At 41.5% G+C, this 20,765-nt stretch overlaps 1 protein-coding gene across 1 annotated transcript in view; it reads right to left on the reverse strand.

The window, feature by feature from the left end:
• The window catches only part of DPYS (dihydropyrimidinase), a 432,875-nt gene that overhangs the window by 128,087 nt on the left and 284,023 nt on the right, over window positions 1-20,765 (reverse strand). Inside the window, exon 7 of the mRNA XM_069621489.1 lies at window positions 9,862-10,004. Within this exon, the coding sequence (XP_069477590.1) occupies window positions 9,862-10,004 (143 nt within the window). The remainder of the gene's footprint in view (window positions 1-9,861; window positions 10,005-20,765) is intronic.

Consider the following 20,765-nt stretch of genomic DNA (forward strand, 5'->3'; position numbering starts at 1 on the left):
TTTACTTTATCATGTTAGATAATCAATCCACTTTCTGTTATCACCTGGATGGCTGCAAACGTCAAAGATGCATTGCTTCCTGAGGTAATTCTGTCCCAAAGGAAGTCTGAAATTATATCTTCCTCTCTCCATACAAAGTTTCTGAAAAGTCTTAGTCGTTGAGGCCATGTACCTTCACATTCCATTAGAAAATGTCTTAATGTTTGTTTGGCAGGATTGACACAGATTGAGCATAGTTTTTTTGCTACATCCCCTTGGTTGCGCTTTTCCAAAACAGCCCCACACTGGACGAGATTCAGTCTCATTCTAAGAAAGTCTGAGCGCAGTTTCCTGTTTGGGAATTTTAGTAGATAGCAAGAGAGACACCCAAGTTTCTTTTCTCCCTTCAGAAATGGATTTTGAATTGGTGCTTCTCTTACTCTCTCTACTGTTTCAATCCAATCCCGTTGTTCTAATCTTCTTTTCACTTTGAGTGGGTTTAGGACTAAAGTCTCTTCGTTTATATCTAAAGTCTTCAGTCTTTCCAATGTTTTTGCCTCTAATAGGGTGAGGATAGTTGATTTCTTTAGCAGTGTTTCATGTCTGAGATCTCCATATAGTGTCGAGTCTTTGCTTGTTGTTATTTCTCGAGACAGTGAGATGAGCTTCCAGTCTGCCATACAGTTCAACGATTTTAGACCTAGCTCAAATCTCAAACTTTTTAAGGAGGCACAGTTTGGGAGGCCCTGAGCTTTTTTCCATATGCGGCCCTCAAAATTGTCCCAGTTTATGGACCAAAGATCGTGTTTGGCTTCTAGACCGTACAGAATGACTGGGACAACTTTGGCGAGGTAGAACTTTACCAGTGGGAGAATGGAAAATTTACAAAATTTATAATTTAATTTGATCATTTGTGATGTGAATTGTATCACTTTAGCCATGATTTCACTTTCTGTTTTGTGATTTGCTGGATGGCCATAGATGTTATATCCCAAGTATTTTATGGTTTCTACTGTTCTTATCCGTTCTCCTCCCGTATTCCAGTTTAAACACTTTATTTTTGAGAGCAGATGTTTGAAAATCAGGATATTTGATTTAGCCGGATTTACTGTCAATTTGTTTAATCCCACATACTCGTTCAGTTTGTCGAGTAAGTGTTGTAAGCCAATTGATGTTCTGTCCAGGAGAACTATATCATCCGCGTAGGCGAGCCAACATATTTTTCTCCCATTTAATATTGGACTTACCAAAGCAGATGGTTGCAAAAAAAGGCCCATATCTGCTAAGAACAGGTTGAAGAACAGAGGTGCTCCCAAGCATCCTTGTCTTACCCCCCTGTTAACTTCAACCAGTCTTGAAAGGTGTCCCATTGCATCGAGCCGTACTCTCAAATTGGTTTCTCTATGTAATTCCACTAGGATGGACAATAGTGGTTCTGGCATTCCCCATTTCCGGAGTTTCTCCCAAAGTAGACCTCGTTCTATTTGGTCGAAGGCTTTGGACAAGTCTATCCAGGCTCCGTACAATGCTTGTTTTTTCCCCCTTCTTTTTTGTTCACTTAAGATGTTTAAGATCAGGCCATTAAGAGATGTTGAATGGCCTTTACGGAATCCTGTTTGAAAGCGTGATAGGATATTGAAGTCTTCCACCCATTTTAAGATGTAATTTAGTAGAAGTTTCATAAAAATTTTGCTTTCAATATCCAGCAATGCTATTGGTCTGTAGTTCATTGCTACATGGTGATCCCCATGTTTAAAGAAGGGTATTATGAGGGCCGTTTTCCAAGATGCTGGGAAAGTCTGTTTTTTTAATATTTCTTCAAAGAGAGCAGATAAGAGTTTTGACCACAACACAGGTTCGCTTTTCAATGCCTGATAGGTCAAGCCGTTTAATCCAGAGGCTTTAGATGTTGAGGAGTTGATTATGATTTCATGTATGTCCTCTTCATTGAAGTTAAGTTGCCAACGGAGTTCTGGCATGCCACTAATTTCATGGTTATTATCGCTCTTATATGTCTCTGTCAAGTACCTCACCCAGCCTTCTTCTGACACTAAGTTACATAGTGATTCGGTGTAATCCCCTTCAAATGGGTTCATTATTTCCCAGAAGTTCTTGCTGTTGTTTTCTCTGAGGGTTCTTAGTATGTGCTCACCATCTGTTTGCATCCGAATAGCTTTATGTGAGATTGACCATGATTTATAGTTTATTTTTGGTTTTTTATCTCGATTTGCATTTTTTCAAACGAATATCCTGCTTTACGAATGTCTCTCAGAGCTTTTCTATGCTCTCTTTTCCTCCTTTGTGTAGATTCATCAAAGACATGTAGATGTTTCTGTTTTGTTTCTCCCACTAAATATTTGGGCGCTAAGGTTGCCCATAGAAAATTGGTGAATCGGTCTGGGTTACATTGTGTTTTCCAAATATGTTCAGGAATCCTTTTGAGCTTCCCATTCAATTTGTCTCCCCCATCTTTGTATTTTACCACTCTGAGTTTTCCTTTTTTTTCTTCTAACAGTTGTAGTTCTCTCTCAGTCTCTGTTGTTAAGATGTTTTCAAATAGCAGCTCCAATCTGCTGTGGTCACTGCCAATTTCCTGTTTTATTGTTAGAGTGGAAGGCATAGCCTGCAGGGTTTTTGAAACAAAAATGAAGTCTAGCGCAGAGGATGAGTTCCCTCTTCGCCAGGTTATGTATGGTTCACCCTCCTGCGTGCCAACTACCATGTGAAGATCCCATTGTTCCATAAATTCCTGCCACTTTTTTCCCCTGCTCATTTTTCTGTGGATTCTTCGATCTGAGTCTCCTTTCTGTGGATGTGAACAGTTCGAGTTGAAATCTCCTGCTACCACAATTTTACTGGATGCTGAGGTAGTTTTCAAAAATTCAAATAGTAGTGCTAGGTCTTCCAAAAAACAACTTAGTTTTGATGTCACTGGGTTCCAATAAATATTTATAAAGATCCAGGTATTAGTGGTTTCTTGTAAGCTTATTTCAGCTCTACATGCCTGGATACCATGGGGATTTTTCCATATTTCTGTAGCATTTTTAAAAACTTGGTTTTTCAATGCTATCAGTAAGCCTCCTGAAGGACGACCTAATGGTTTTTGCGCAGCTGATAAACATATGACTGTATAACCTTCAATGTTTAGTGGATTTACCAGCCAGGTTTCTTGCAATAGAATTGCATCTCCCTGATTGAATATATATGTCCGTGTTTCTTTATCTCTGATGACACTAGAGCCTCTTGTGTTCCAACTAAAGATACTTATATTTTTCCTTCTAAAGCCGCTGCGTGCCCAGCCCCAGCTTCTGTAGTACTTCTGTCAGTATTTCTGGAAGGAGCGCGAGGGTATTATCTTTTGTCTTGAGATCTCTTTCTGAGTTTCTCTTCCCTGTGAGGATCGCCTCATTTTGAGATGTTCTTCTTTTGTTTGGGCATACATGGTTATGGTGTTCGCTCATGATGTTTTTTTCCCTGTCATTGCATGAGACTTCTAATCCATAGGATTCCAATTCAATTGAATTTTGTAGAATGGCATTTTTTGCATTTTCAGATGTCAATATGAGTTCTACTAAAAATGGGTCATTTGACAATGGAAATTTCACGTTCTCAATGTTACCGGAATCAAAGGAGTGCAGATTTTTGATTTTATGCATTATGCCTAAAATTAATCCTCGATTCAAAGCTTTATGTTGCCTATAGTTTGAGCGCAATCTCAACCAGACTCTTTGGATGGTATTTTCTATTTGTATGCTTTGAGTTGACTGAACACATACTATAGAAGGGATTTGAGTGTCTGAAATGTTCTCCTCACGGTTTGAAGGGATGACAAGTCTCGTAAATTTCCCTTCTCCATTTTGAGTTTTGTTATCATTTGTTTTGGATATGTTTTTTCCGACCATGTTTGCTAAGACATTTCGATTAGGGGAGATTAGGCTTGGGTCTTTGGCGGCCGCCTGTTTCTTTAATAGGGGCGATTTTCTTGTTCTCATGTTGGCATAGAGCCATGGCTTTCCCATTGGATTTATTTGTTTCGAGCTGGGGGCTTTTTTTTTTAGAAAGATAGGGGCCCATTTTTCTATTTTTGCTGTGGGCTCCTTTTGGAATTTAGCATTTGAGTTGTTTTTCGCTGATAGTTTATCTGATTTTGGCTGCCCTTTCAGATCCTTGTCTCCCTCTTTGTTTTCCTCTCTTGGATTATCCTTTTGCTCTGTCTCCTCCTCTGTTTGCAAGCCAATGCTTGCTTTTGTTATTAAAGCTATGTCATCCAGTTTGTTCCTTTCCATTATTTTGATTTTCTTAGGGATAGCAGTCTTATGCTTCTGGTTTCCCTTTTCTGCAATAGATTTATTTACTTTTGCGTGGTTTTGCGGTACTTTAAAATCGCCCCTAATACTCTCTTGTTCCTCACTATACTCATTTGGCTGTATTATATGATATATTTTTCCATTCTCTTTGTCGGCTTTGTCGCATTTCCGCCCTCTGTCTTGTTTTTTTTTTCCTTTAGAGTGTATAAATTTGGATCTCCCTCTCCTTGCAAGACGGTTCCTTCTTTTTCTTCTACCTCTTGATGTTTGCTCCCCTTGTCCTTGCCATTCTTTGGGTTCACCCGTTGGTATGTTTTTTCGTTTATCATATTCTGTTTTTTGTATGTTTTTTCCAGTTTCTATATCTTCCTCCATTACGGTAGCAAGTCTTAGAAATTCTTCCATTATCGAGTCTGAGACCGGTGTGTCATCAAGTGAATACTCCCGATTTTTTTCTGGGGTTTTCTCTGCTTGGACTAGGGACGGGTGTCCTTTCAAAGTTGAGAGAACCTCTTGCAACAATCTATTATTAAGGTTACCTATTTCATTTTTTTCCTTCAAAGATTGCTGGATGGAGGAGATGTCAAGTCCTTGCTTTACAATCTCAAGGTTTAAAGCCTGGATTGGAGTGCTCAATTTTGTGTTAATAGCATTTGCCAAACCCACTATAGTAGAGTCACATATTGCAATTTCTTTTGTCATTTCTAACAATGTCCCATTTTGCGATTGAACCTCTCCTTTTAACATCTCGAAGACTGAAACTAAAGAGTTAAGAACGAAATTCAAAGCTTTCAATGTATCTGTATTTAACTTTGTTTGTGTCTTCTCATCGTCTTTGGAATCTGTTTCACTTTGTTCCTGAAAAAGTTTTGTAACATTTTTTGTTGGTTGTAGGTTTTGTGGCGATGGAGGAATCACATTATTCTCCTCAATTTGAATGGGGGCTTCTTTTTCCAGATTTGTTGATGTGAAATGTATTTCTGTGCTAGAAGCCGGGGTTTGGGAAAGCCTAAGGTCTTCCCATAGGATGAGTGATTCTCCTTCGATGTCACTGTGACTTTTGTATTGTTTTTTCCCAAAGTGATTTTCTATTTTACTTTGTATCCTTTTTGTTGTGATGGTATATTCTAAGCCCCGCTTCCAGTTGTTCACTATTGCAGTATTTGGATCTTTCTCCATGGTGCTTTTTAATGGGGTGCTATGAGTTTCTTCGGCATGTACCAGTACTTGGATTTGTTGCACGGTATTTGAATTTATATTCTCCTGTGAATGTTGCGCAGTTGTTATACTTGCTTCCTGATTTTTACTTAAAAAAGATCTGTCCCCTGCTCCTTCCATTTCTTTTGTGCTGCGAAGTTTCATTCAACTCTTTTTTAGGTTACAGAGCACTCTATAATGCGTGCACTGTGGAGAGAAAAAAAAAAAAACAAAAGAGTGCAAAATGATGTGTGTACAGTAGCTTGAAACCTAAGTGAGATGAACACTTACTATATCAGAGAAACTTATAGTCTAGGATGTGTATATCACGCTGATCTATCAATGAACCCCTTATGGAGTTCCGAGAGGTAAATGGGTCCCAAATCTTAATGGGTAAAACCAGCGTGATCCAAGAAAGAAAATATCCCGCAGTCTCGCGCGGTAAACAGGCTGAAGTACGATAGTGTACAGGTATGGTACGGCCCCTTACCTCAGTTTCACTCCACCTGTTGTTGGATAGTACAGGCTCTGTTCAATTTCCAATGTGGATGTGCTGAGTGGACCTTTATAGGGCCAATAGCGCCCACACGCCAAACAGCCGCACAACAGCCGGCGCCCTTTACCCCTGACGGGCTTAACGCCGCGAGGGTGAATGGGACGCCGCTATGAGGAGGTAATGGGTCACGTGTGGAGTCACGTGAGATGGTCGGGCCACGCCTCCTCCAGGAAGCGCCCAAGCACCGACAGAGCCCCTTCACGGCTCGGAAGGAGAGAAAGTTTGGAAGCAGCTGTTTTTCCGGTAAGTAGAGCGCCGGATCAGGCTTCTATATTCACTGCACACAAGCTAGAGAATGCCTTTATAAAATAAAATTTTATAAGTGATATCATTATTCTTGTGATTTTTCTGTGCACATTTGAAGACGTGGTAGGACCCGGTGGTATGTTCAGGGGGGTTTTAGCGGAAAAGAGGATATTACTCTAAATGTATGTATGTTAAAAATCTGACACTCCACCACCTAATGCCCACACACCATGGGCACATCTGTGTAAATGCGGGGAAAAATCCAATATTGGTAACCCGACTAAAAAGTGAAATATGTTGCCATTTTTTAACTCAAGCTCCTAGGAAGAGCAGATTTGGGACAGAGACTACCTCGTGTGATAGGTAATATGTACATGCAATAACAAACCACTATGTATTTGAGGAATGGGCATTTTGAATCAAATATAGATTTGTGGGCAAACTGACCAGGGGAGGATCCTCTGACCCATAAAACCTACAGCATCACTCTGACTCACAGTTCCTTCCCCAATCATGGGAGAGGGGGGAATTGGGCCAATGACAAGTTGAAAGAGGGGCTGGCTAGTGATGCTGCACACACACCCACTTTCAAAACACATAAAAGCAGACAGTCAGGACAGATAGGGCCATTCAATTCCATTTGCTGCGGAGCATGCTGATCGACGACTTCACATCCAGAGATCCAGACTTCAAATCCATCAATCTCCAGAACCTGTAGCAGTACTTAGAAAGCAGAGCAGTATCCAGAATCCAGAGAGGCTAGACCAGCAGAGCTGACCCAGACCGCCGCTAGCAGAACCAGAGAGCTGACCCAGATCACTGTGAAGAGACCCAGACCAGACCGGAGTCCAGTCCAAAACCTGACCAGATCCGTGGCGAGGCCTAATTCAAAAATATATTGTGAGTACCCAGCATAACTGTGCAGAACCAATCTCTTAGTTAAAATAATATAATTCAATCTATTTTAATCTACCCAGAACTGCCTAAAAGCTGTCACCTGTCATTTTCTATCTGCAAGCTGTAACCTGTCGCTTTGAACTTTTAAAATTTCAAATCCGAAAAACTACCTTTATTTAATCGTCCGTATCTCTGGAACCGTTTGGGCTAGGAACTTGGTTTAACTTTCCTCTGAAGGCTTAGAATCTTACCTTTCCAACAAGCCTAGAACCTCCTTATACTTTCTCCGTAATCACGATTCTCGCACTCGCGAATTTTACCGCGATTTGCGATTTGGTTAAAAATCCAGCCACGTGTGAAAACAGCAGCTTCCTTGCTTTCCTTGCTAAAAATTCGTTTGCCTCTTAAGAACCATCCCTGAATCATTGCTAGAGTGAGCCTGGACTAATATTAACTAGATACTACTCACCCTGAACCTCTAGAGGGAATTAAAAGCACTTTAGCATATTTTTCACTTCATTGCCAGCACATATAAAAGCATTTTAGCATATACTTCACTTCATTGCCAGCACATATAAAAGCATTTTGGGCCTGTGTTTCAAACTTCTGTAGTCTAAGCTTGCTGGGGTGAACTGAATTACATTTGATTGCATTTCTGAGAACTGTGTGCTTTCCTTCCATTTCCTTGCATTGCATAAAGGGGGGAGTGAATTGTCCAAGAAAGTGATTACATTGTCTTTTGCTGAAATCCTATCAAGTTAATTTCTGTACTGCATTTCATTCCACATTGCATCCATTTGAAACCATAAAAGTATTGTTGCTATCGTATCCATCCTATAACCACTCATCATTGATTATAAAGAAGTGTGCTAGTGCCGGACTATCCATTATTGATTACTGCTCAGATTAAGTGTGATATTCAATTATTAATTTATTAGAAAGTGTGATATATATATATATATATATACTGTTTAAATTATCAAATAAACCGTTTAAACTTGCAAAACAGAACTACTTCGTGGCTCAGTGGGGTCAGGGGGATTCCAAGAGAGGGGTGTTATACAGGGGTAGTCATCCAGAACGCATGAACTGGACATAAAGATATATCAATAAGGGTTTCCATTCAGTAACCCAGACTAGGCATTGAATTAGCTGTAGTGTTGAATTGAATCCTCTTACACCCCCTCACTCAACTGGTTCAAACTATCTCCGAACTATGTATCTGCCACTTTAACACCCTCCTAAATATTGGGTACAACCTTCCTCTGCATTCCTCTTGCTTCGGATCCTTCTCCCCCCATGATACCCATCACTGAATCTATCACTGCCATACACTCCTTTGAATCTGCCATAAAGTTTCACCTCTCCCTGTTGCCTCCATACCTCCCCAAAATAAACCCAACCCCTTCCTCACTTGCTTGCTGGACTGGAGCTTTGTGCTCCAGTCCCAGTGCTCCTCCCATCTCCCAGCCGCCGACATAGAAATGTACCTATGGTGGTGGCCATCTTTTTTTCATTTTCTTTCCCCCTGGAAATTGGCTGTGCAGGTGGCACAAATCGCCTGAGGGAGAGAAACAAAACATTTGCACCCGGGTTAAACCTCGGGGTGCGAATGGCTTTCACCTTCGCAGTGGGTGGACATGTTCAGTAACAGCCCACACCCCTTTCCTTGACTCGAGCTGGCGAGTCGTTAACGGCCATGGCTGACCCCCATTGCAGGGGTGAAAGCCATATTCTCTCTGTATACATCCATGGTCCCCCGGCATTACGGACTGTTGCGCCTTTCACTATTTTGGGGATCATGTGTTATCCACCATGAACCAGTCAGTTGCTCATTACTTTTCTCTCTATCATAAGGTACCCACTACAGGAGTGCCTGGAATACTGCTGTTACTGTTGTGTTTCCAACAAATATTGAATATCAGAAGAATATATTACATATAAATTAAATCAGCTCTTGGCAGGCCATCCGGATATGTGTGATAAAGATACGGACCTACTGTTTACTATCACAAGTCCCCTTTCTGAGGTCAGCTATAAACCGCATACCTTCTGTGAAAGCAGATTTAGAGAGAACATGCTCCTCTGCATATCACAACCATTATTGCCATTGCTATGATCGCCACGGGGCAAGACTGTAGGGATACCTAGCACATAGATAGGGGTGACTGTTTCCTATAAACCCTATTGCAAAGGTCAAGATACCCACCTTGCAATGTATACTTAGCTCATTACAAGGAAAGTGTTTAAGTGTCTTCACAGAAGGGTTTTATAATGGTGCTCTCTCATTAAAAAGAACGCTCTGTGAACCAGGGCCCAAGCCTTTTAATTGGTAATATGCATTTTTTCCTTTTTTTCTAAAAGTGATGACAAATTGATATAAAAGGTGCCGATTTTGTTTATTGACAAACCAATTTCATGTGAAGGCTATCAATGCTGCCTTTTTTTTTAACTTGGTATGGTATTTAGCGCATACTGTAACACCCAGATTTTAATGAGTGGTAATGTGATTTATATGTCTTCTTGAAATTATAGCCAAAATACTATTTTAAAATAAATGATATTCTTCGCCATGAGATGATACTAACCTGCTCCAATACCATGCCACACAGACACGATATTTTAAGGGACTTCAAATGGAAAATCCTAAATAGCATTGTTCATCCGAGATGCTCATACCTGGTAGCTTCTGGATCCCAAACCACAATGTCAGCATCAGACCCTTTGGCTATTTTCCCCTTCCTGGGGTATAAGTTAAAGATCTTCGCTGCATTAGTGCTGGTAACAGCCACAAATCTGTTTTCATCCATTTTACCAGAGTGCTGAAGAAACACAACAAAATGAAATACTTGGTTATTTGAAAACAAGAACATTGGAAACCTGAGGCTCCTTTTTTTTGTTGAAAACTCCAACATGTTCTACTGCATAAAATGTATTCTGCGTTTTTAATGGTACAATGACAATTTCTTTTCAAGTCATAATTTCCGGACCAAAGTGGTCCCTGTGCCAAAACCTCTTAACAAATTTCTCCCGCCATCAATCTCGACATGCAATTGATATCTTCATACCATAATACTGACATAAAATGTAAAGATCAAACTCACTGCCATGCACTCCCGGGTGCAAATGGAAAAGTTAAATTATGTGTTTAGCAAGTTATTTTCTAGTCAATATCTTGGTATGAGAGGATAATGTGCACACACTAATTGCTGGGGAGATTTCTCTTTCAAGATTATGTCGTGGAGAGATTGTTATGTCAACATCATAATTCTAGCAATCCTACCAATGTATATAGAAAATATTCAATCTCTCATATTGAAAAGGGACATCTCTGGATTCTTAACAACTCACGGGCAGACTCCTCATTAAATCATGTATTTCTGCTGCTGTGTGTTTACATTTTATAGTGAAACGTATTTAAGGATGCACTTCCCAACTAGATTGTAAAGCATTTCAACTAATAAATGATATTGTTTTTCTAGGTCTCACTCTACTCTTGTTGTCATGAAAGAAACCCAACATATATAAGGAAACCATTTCTCACTTGGTGAGAAAGGGTAGTGAGTAATAGCAGTATGTGTATTAATATTATCATATGTAATGTGGCAACGCTTTGGGAGAACTGCAACTCTTGTCTGGCAAAGAAGGTAAATCATTAAACAAGAAGAGGTAACAACAGCTACCCTATCATGACCCTTACCTTAAGCATGTGGAATGCTGTTTGCAAAATTGCAAGAGGGTGAATTCCATGAACGTTCTTAATTTCTGAATATGTTTTATCAGTGTGCAATGAAAACAATTGGCCTGAATCCAAAAGATATCCACTGAAACGAATGCAAAGCAGTATCATGTTTGCACTTGAGCATCTCTCAGATACTCCAGACATCTCCAAATGTGCTGCTATTTTAGGCTTTGTGAATTAGGTATAAAGTAAAAGACTCAAAACAGAGATGTTCCAGGCATGTTCTTATTTGCGCCAATGGAAATATTTGTTAATTAGGCCAAATGTATGTCTCATTACAATAGTTATCTATTGCACAAACATTGATTAATACAAAACCTTTTATGTCTGGTATTGCTTTTTAGAACTGTTACACATGTATATTCAAATTGATGTTTACATGTCTTTGAGCATGGGGATATGGGTACAGTTTTATTAACGGCAAAGTCACCAACAAGTATAATGGCACTAAACAGGAAGAGAACATTATAGAGAGATTAATGAGGGAAGACAATTCTTCAATGCATGATGAAAAGAAAGACAGTCAACTATCTGGCGTATAGCCAGAGGGAAACTATTCTATAGAACTTGGGCAAAAAGAACCCCCACCTTAGTCGATCAGTCAAAGTCTATGAACAGTTAATAAAGGAGTGTAGTTAATGTGTTGGATTGTACAAAGTCACTTTAGCATTTATGGAAGAAGGGCAGATTCCATTGATAGTTTAATGGATCAAACAGAGAGCTTTAAGATGTATTGTCATAGAGCCAAGTGAAGCTTGAGCAACAGAGGCTAGACGGTAATATGATGGGGAACTCCCAATACTAAACAAGCAGCCACATTTTACATACCCTGAAGGCAGAGGAGCAAATAGTGGAGTAGTCTCCAAAACAGGGAATTCTAGGTGTGATGAAACTAGGACAGAACCACGATATCCCTCATCTCAGCATGTAGGCAGTCGATAAGAGGGGGAGACATTTATAAAACATATAAAGCAAACAAGCAATGACTAGAACATACTTAAACTGTGACTTAAGTGAGAATATGTGATCAAATTGAAAACCCAGGTTGCAAACTCCTGGGACAAGCTAGGGTAAAGGGCCCATTAATGGGTGCCAGAACTGAGGTCGTCAGAGCGCCACATCTCCCACCACCATCCCCTCCATCACAACAGCATTCACTTTCAACCAGTGACTAGCCATCCACTCATCCACAGCTCAAAGGCAAGTTGAAAGTTCAAGTTGTGTTGGACCCAGACTCTGATCCACAAATACTAGGATGTTGGTATCATCAGCATTATAATCAAGTGGAAGCCAAATTCATGAATGCGCAGAGCTAGGTGATGTATGTATGCATTTAACAAGAAGGAAGAGAGAGCAGATACCTGAGGAACATAACACCAAAGAGGGGCATGTACAGATGTGAAAGGAGACATGACTACCACCTGGGTCCACACCTCCAGAAAGGAGCAAAAACATCTTAAAGGTGTTCCACAAATACCTGTAGCCTTAGATTAGGACAGAACAATAGAGTGCTTAACAGCGACATATAAAGCTAACAGATCTAATTAAATCAGTGCTGAGCCACTGACGTTATCTAAAGCAAGAGGTAGATTGTCCAAAGCAAAAACCAAAACAGACTTGGGTCCTATTGGAAGGAAATCCACCTAAAAAGAATTCAGAGCTTCAGATGGTTCTCAAAATTTTGAAATCAGGGGGATCATCATAAATCAGCATTTTGGCCAGCACTGTAAATAAACTCCACCATAATTAGCATATATAAAAGAATACAATGGAGATTGTATTAATGCATGTAAGAGAAGCTTAGCTTTCTGGGCTACAGCAAAGAATCCACAAACTAAGGAGTTATTGGCAAATATTGATAAGGGTAGAAGAAAACTAGTAGCCAAAGAATTTTAAATATTTGCTGTAATGGGTCTAATAAAGACCAAGATTTAAGATAAGGCAACATGAGCATCTCTTCTTGTGTGATAGTCAGAAACATGTGTATATATGTTTTATGTAGTTATTGGATTTATAGAGTGCAAGCCCAGCTGGAAAGCAATGGAGCACCATACATATGGGAAACACCGATGGGATTTCAAGTAGGGCTCAGGGGTAGCAGAGGAGCTGGGATGGGTAGGTGTAGCTGTAGAGGGGGCTTCAGAGGTGGAGAAGAAGTAGGGTTGAATTTGCTGAGATATTCCTTGAAGAGTAGGGTCTTAAGATTCTTTTTTGAATTTTAGAATGGGGTACCAGCCCTATCTGCATTGATGACTTTCTCCAGCAACAGTGAGTGTAGCAGGAAAAGGACAGTTTTCTGTGTCTTTCCCTCTAAAAGTTCTATGTTTGCAGTCAGACAATGTTGTGGCTATTGGTGGTGTGCTAGCCTCCAACAATGGTGAGGTTCTCAGCAAGTTCGAGTGGTGTTTTGTTTGTGACTGCTTTGTAGGTAATGTAGGCTGTCTTGAACATTATGGACACTTGAAGGGGCAGCTCCTTCAGGATGGTGGTGACATGATCACATTTAAATTTACCCTTTGGTGATGCATGCTGAAGCACACTGGATCACTTTCAGAGGGCCCAAGAACAACCCATCTAGAACTGCTGCATGTAATGCTTTTCCATTATCCAACTGGGATATGACTAGGGCTTGGACAAATGTTCTAAAATGTGATGCTTGAATTTGCCGAGGAGTTCAAGCTGGTTCCATTCTGCCTACGTCTTCTTGACAATGTGTGTTTTGAATGAGAGGTCGCAGTCGATTGTAAAGCCAACAGATTTTGCAATGGAGTTGATGGATGACTCCATTGAGTTACATGTCAATCAGCCAATTCTGGCATTGGGCATACTTTGTAAGATTTCCTAGGAGAATGTTCTTTGTTGGGTTGATTTTCAGGTAGGTGCTGGAGATCCAGGCTTGTATGAGGGACAGACAGTGCTTGAGTCAATTGTTCTCTAGAGTATTGGCATGTGGCCATATCGGTGTTGATGAAGAGCTGTCAATGCTTTGCCTTATCTTTTCTATCTTGTATGTAAGGGAGTTGTTGACAGCATTGCAATTGTTAGTGGAGTTCTGTATTTCACGGTGTGGCAGGGGATTGATGCACTGCTTCATGGTTTGGAAGATTGCTTAGTTCTTGCTGGACACTTACAGGATGTTTGTTGTGTCGTAGTTTGCTTTGGCTGTGATGATGAGTGTTGTGCATGCTGGAAAGGGTGTTCACGGAGTGATAAACAGAGGCTCGATGTTAATAGAGGTCTTTGTGTTGGTGGGATTTTTCTCTCAAACCTTTACTATCTTTGAAAGGCGTGCTTGCTGTGAATGAGTTCCTGTGCATAACAAGGTGATTAGGGCTTATGTTTGTTGAGTTGACGTTTCGTTGATGCATGGGCGTTGCTGGTCTCAATGAGGATCTGATTGAGTGTGCTGATCTTGTTATTTACATTCTCTGAAGGGTTGAAACGAGTGACCAAGGGGATGAGGTTTCTTTCCAGTGCATCTGTGGGGATGGTCATGGGTTGTTTGGCTGGTTTGGGTTAGGCCTGATGCAGGAGAAAAGTGTTGTGGAGCCAGATGGTTATGGCTGCATGGCCTATCAAGTCCAAAGGTAGGGGGAAGACATAGAATGGCTGGAGACGTGGTGGATACAAGGTTTAGTTTGTTAAGTTTGTTTTTCATTGGTTCAGTAATGTGTTGCTTGAAGTCCATGGTGTCAAGCAGACACAGTAGACGCTCTGTGATTCTCTTGGTGGTGTGGCTCTCTGTGTTAGCAAGTCAAGGCGTAAATGGTCTATGAGAGGTGGAATGGTGACCTTAAGTGTGCAAGAGTGCAGTTACATTGAGCATGGGCACTTTCAATTGAACCCCTAACTGATGTAGCACCTAGCTGATTTATTATACTGACTGTGTGCTTCCACTTTCAGGGCCAAAATCTCTGGGGAGTAGCATTTTCAATTTCTTGTTCGATAGAAAAGTATCTAAATGGGAAAGGGATCAAGATACGTCTGACCACAGGTAATCAAGTTATCCTACAAAACATGAGGCTGAAGGTGTGGCCAGGATTGTATTCCAACCACACACTGTTTGGAGACAATCAATGTTAAAGGGTTGTGAAGTGATGGTGACAGCAATCTTAGCATGGAAAGCAAAGTGTAGTTGGTAATAAACAAAATAAAAGCAAGGTCTTGTGCCAGTGAAAACATAACGGTCGCCAACAATGTTGAAACAGTATCACAGCACAAAAAATCATGTGCCTAAAATAGGTACAGCTACAAATCTAATATTATATGTGTTTGGATACTGCTTAAATGGTTCTGGAAGCAAGAAACGCAGAGGTAACAAGGAAACAAGAAATCTAAAATAATTTAGGAATTCTCTCAATGAAGACCTAAAGTGGTTAGATCACACTGGTGAGACATTCTACCCGTGAGTCTTTCTATGGGTGATTGCTCAAAACACCCTTTCCCATGCACCCATCCTACAATACCTAAGTCATATTTGTTCTTTTAGTGGGTAATTACCCTGTACCTCCTGTACTGACCACCTTCTTGACAGGGATGTCATTACACCAAAATGCCAGGGGTAGCGGAAGTGCATCACAGGACCCTTGACCTCTGATGACATCACAGGAAGTGATGTGATTTAACCCCACCCCAAGTGACATCACAGGAAGTGATAGCACACAACCTTCAGATGCATCTAACACCTGTGTTTCCACCCAGAACATTCAAACACACACTCTAACATTTCTACTCATTCACTCACCAGTCACTCACTCATACACCATCTCTTACATCCACTCTCACTGCATTCTCCACACAGGCACACACCCACTCAGAACATTCAAACACACACACACAATCACATTTCTTTTAACAAGGAGCTTTCATTTTAAAAAAAGGGTTTATTTTGGGTTTTCTAATACAGGGTAGCAAGGGAGACTGCAGGGGTAGCAAGTGAGACCACAGGGGTCGTGACTGCAACCCATGCCGACCCCAAAATGACGTCCCTGCTTCTTGGCCATTGTTATTTTATTACTGACTTATTTTAAATGTGGACCATTTCCCGCTATTTCTATTGGGATGTTATTTAGATTTTCAATTCTGGGATTGTGGAAATTATATTTGCAATATCGAGATATGAATACTGAAATTAGGCTGGCAGACCTTTCCAAGCAACGTGTCCTATGTGTTCACTCCAAGCACTGTATCGCAGTACAGGAAAATGTATAGTATATTTAAGGGGAAGACGTCACTCTTAATAATTGTTACAGGGAATATGAGGCAGGAAAGGAAACATGTAATGTTCTGCCAGAGAATAACTGGAAACTTGTGCTAGTCACGAGGTACCACAGTATGTTATGTCATATTAATTTTGTGCCTGGACACCACCCTACTAGACCCGGAGCACCTAGAGTTCTCAATAAAGTGGTGCATTGTTTACTGCTGTATGTGTTCTAGCAGTTCAGTAGACATTGTGCGGGGCAGTGGGTTATTATGGCACATATGCACTGAAACATATGCAATGGAACATATGCACTGTTTAATAGAATTGTTTCTTTACTAGTTTTACAGTTGTTTTTATTTGTATGTTCAATTAACCTTTTGGATTAACACACCAACCTGCTAAAATCTTTTGCAGTGATTCCACTACCACCCCCTCCCCATAACACTGGCAGTTTGGTGAAAACTGAAAGGTATTAACTTAAAGTTGGAGTGGGCAGAGAAGTGTGGTTGGAAATGAGGATAGTGTGTAACTCTGTTCCTATCAGGCTCTGCATTTTAAACTTAAGGCTCTTTAGCAAGGACCCATTGGGGTTTTGACTGTTTCCCAGTGAGTACATGATCCGTGTGGACGCCTCATTGCAGATTTTTCCACTCAACGATGTGGGCCCTGTTCAGAAGTGGACCTTGGTTATTGATTCAGCAGCCACTGTTAATGGATTCCAGTCAGCCTACCCATCTTCCAAGCACTGGGAGATGTTCACTGTCGGCGAAATGGACATGTTGGCTTTGTTTGCATTTCCCTACTTTGACAGGAGGCAACTAGCAGCTGCTGTACTCATGCTCTGAGTGTCCACCGCAAAGGACTTGCATTCACACCTGCATGCCATCAGTTGCTGACTAGATCGTAGTATCTCAGATACCGGCCCTACCCCCTAGGGTGACGAGAAGTGAACTTGCCCTGTGGGTGGCTGTCGTGACCGGTAACTAGGGATGGAAACAATAATTAACAAAGAAAAAATATAGGAAGCCTGGCAACCTTTCAGCAGGCACCATTGTTGTTTTAGGAAAGTTTACAGCAGTCAGGTCTTAGAATTTTAAGCTTTAAGTTAAATATCAAAAGGCAAGAATCAAAAATTATATTTCCCCTAAGCTTATACTGTTAATTAATTAACTCCCTTATTGATTAACTTCCCATATAGGTTTTAGAATTACAGAAAAAAACTAGGGTTTAAAAATATATATGTCATTCAGGGAAGAGTTGTGAAACAACCCTGTTAAAGTAAATTGCCATCCTATATTACCAATCAAATCGTACAGTCTACTAAAGCTCGTATTCATTCTGGGGTATTAAACACGTGTACACGTATTGGGGAAAACCTAAATCAGTGCTTTCTTTAAGATGTGTTTTGTCCGAATGTACACAGTGTCACTACTGGTGGCAAACCTTCTTCACCTCCTTTAAAGAAGTGTATAAGGAGTCCTGAGCAGGGCTGGACTGGGAAACAAAAGTGGCCCTGGACATTTTTTTCAAAGTGGCCCCATAAGAAAATGTTGAATAAAGTTAGTCAAAATGAGTGCATTCAAAGCAGGATTTAAACATATATGGGGTAAAAAGATATGTTTTAAATAAGTTCATGATCAAACAAAGATTATCTTCAATGATAGAGGGACAAACCACGAGTGCAATATCAGTCTGAATAACTTCAATCTTACCCAGGTTCACTTCAATTGCCCTCCATTACTCGCACCTCTTTGCTTCCCTCCTGCCTTTACTTCTTCCCCTGCCTGCCACCCTCCTTCATCCCATGCATCTGCCCTGCAACCCATAACTCTTGCCCTAAAGCACATTCATGCACTGCATGTGCATGTACTGTTATAAAGGCACGATAATTGCATTCCTGGAATAATCATTCCAAATTGGGGGCAACATCGGTGAATTTTCAATGCCTACTTCCAAAGATACATTTACCACTGAATGAAGGAAAGTAAGAAATGCAGAGATTACAAAATCAGACTGTCTGTCAATCCCTCGCCTTCCCAGAATTCAACCACATCTCACTACCCTTTAAGCCAATTCACTGGCTGCTGCCAATGGAACATTGACAGGGGAATGATTGAAAGAGTGGGCGGGGAGGCGACAGCTCATTCTTAAAGCAGTCCTTAAGAGTCTGGTTTCAGACCACAACTTTGAAGCTGCACCAGAACAGCCTCATTAGATTGTGTAAAGAAGTTAAATGCCCCCACGCACGCTCCCCCGCCCCACCCCACACATTCTCTGAAGTTAACCCTGTTCCCAAAATATGAAGTGTTACACCCCACACCCTACCCTAGAAAGAAGGACTGAGTACACCAGACCCCTGTGATGCCCTAAACTCAACTGCACCATTGAGGGCTTCAAACGTAAAGAAGGCAAAAGAAAGTAAGAAGCAGATTTCTCAGAGCTCTGAGGATTTCTGATTTCAGGAAATGCAGTTTCAGAAGAATGATATTTGTGGTCAACAGTGTTGTGCATGCTATTCAAGTGTTTTAGGCCTTTCGTAAAGTGTTTCTTCCAGTTTAGGGGCAGTCAGTATAGCATTATTTTGATAATTTCATGTGATTTTAATGCCTGCTGTGGAACCCACCTAGATTTACCACCTGGTGGAAGCAGGCGTCATTCCCTAGAAAATCGATTGTAAATGTGGCCTGCAATTGGGATTTGTAGAAGGCAAGTATAGTGGTCCTACACTGTTTTATCGAAATTACTCAATTCAATGCGACAGAGTTACTTCTCCCATATCCCTTTACCTCCCCCACGACCACTCCTAGCCCCTCATATCCCGCCATAACTCCTAGCCCATCAAAAACAGGTATATTTATTTATTGGGTTTTGATAATGTGTCTATACACAATGGGCCCGATTCGTGGAATTTTTTGCACGGTTCAAAGTGACTTTGCACTGCTAAAAAGTGACTTTGCACTGCTGAAAAGTCACTTTGCACTGCTGACACAAACCCTGATTCATGGAACTGTGCCAAGTGTATTCTTGCAGTGCAAAGTCTGCGCAAAGTCAATTTGTACTGCAAAAATGACTATGCACTGACGTTGCACGGACTTTGCATTGCAAAAATACACTTTTGCACAGTTCGATGAATCAGGGATTGTGTCGCCAGTACAAAATCACTTTTCAGCAGTGTAGTCAATTTTCAGCAGTGCAAAAAATTCATGCCCAATGTGTTTACATTTACTTCCGCAAGAAGTAATTCTGTCGAAGTGAATTCCAACGGTAGACCTTTACACTTTTTCCAAAGCAGAGTGGAAAACACTCACCATACCTTGCAGTACCATTTTTTATTTGCTTAAAATTCTCTTATTTAGTCTCCAGGTTTTCTCCGACTGCCCCCGCCCCAGCTCTTCCTGCTTCATGTCAGCGGTCCTCTCTGTGGTTCTGTCCCACTTCGTTAGGTTATACGTCATACACAACCTACGGGGGTGAATTTCGAATCCCCTGGAGCGCAAAACGTGGTGGCAAAACAGGTGTAAAGTGGTACACCTGTTTCATCACCACTTTTCCCACTCCAAGTGGCAAAACAACCAACATCTCTTAGGCGTGGGCTCACAAAACGGGGTGACCCTGCCTGCTAGCCCCGGAAATGTTATACCTGCATTCATATGCATACAGTGTTAGGCAACTGAAATCGTGATGTGGGGTTAGTACTTGCATGCCAGGGGAGAGGAGACCGCTCATTCTCAAAGCAGTCCTTAAGTGTGTGGTTCCAGACTTAAAGGAGAGAGTTAACTGATTGTAACATTGAAGCTGCAAACAAATAGTCTCATTAGAATGCACACAGAAGTTAGATGCCCCCCACACAAATACGTTTGCCCCTCCCTCATCTCTGAAGTTAGCCCCTCTCCCAACATTTTAAGGAGTCGCCCCTTCCCCCCCCAGCCGAAATGTAGGTTGTGTTTCGCCCCTGCTTAGAAACATTTGTAACTGCATTTCACACGCATACGTTTGCACTTCCTTGCAGTATGACCCTGGATCTGCCACTTCACAGTGCAAACAACGAACACTGCACGCAAGTGTTTAAGTGCACACTTCCGGCTTCCCCTCCATGCAATGTACACATTTCAGATACATGACCCCTTTGGTGTCTGCCGGGGGTCAAGGCCAGCCCTCCACTAGGCTCCCAGGCGCAGATGAGCGCCGGATGGGTGAGCTGTGGCCGGGTGGGGCCCTGCGCCCCGGTGAAGCTGGTGGATACTGCCCAGGGACACAAGATTAACCAGGCAGGTGGCTGGCAGCCTGGCATCCCTTCCCTTTGGTCGTGGTCCCATTACAGGTCCTAGGAGCCCTCACAACATCCTCAAAGCGCCCTCTCACTTTTTTCAATTTCAAAATGTAAACAGTGGATGACAGAACGACTCACAGAGGGGAGTGAGGGACACATGGGGCCCATTCCAGGAAGCGATGGGCGTCATGTTCATTCCAGGGAGTGAGAGCGGCAGGGCGCTCATTCCAGGGAGTGAGAGGGACGCGGAGCTCTTTCCCGGGAGTGAGAGAGACGTGCAGCATTTCATGGATGGATGTTGCGCTTGGCACGCAGGATGGGGGTGATCTTACTCTGCTTCCGGACTTCCCTGTATGCGCCCAGTT

This window comes from Ambystoma mexicanum, chromosome 5q, assembly GCF_040938575.1.
Source record: "Ambystoma mexicanum isolate Mex_15411 chromosome 5q, UKY_AmexF1_1, whole genome shotgun sequence".
In the NCBI taxonomy this organism is placed as follows: domain Eukaryota; kingdom Metazoa; phylum Chordata; class Amphibia; order Caudata; family Ambystomatidae; genus Ambystoma; species Ambystoma mexicanum.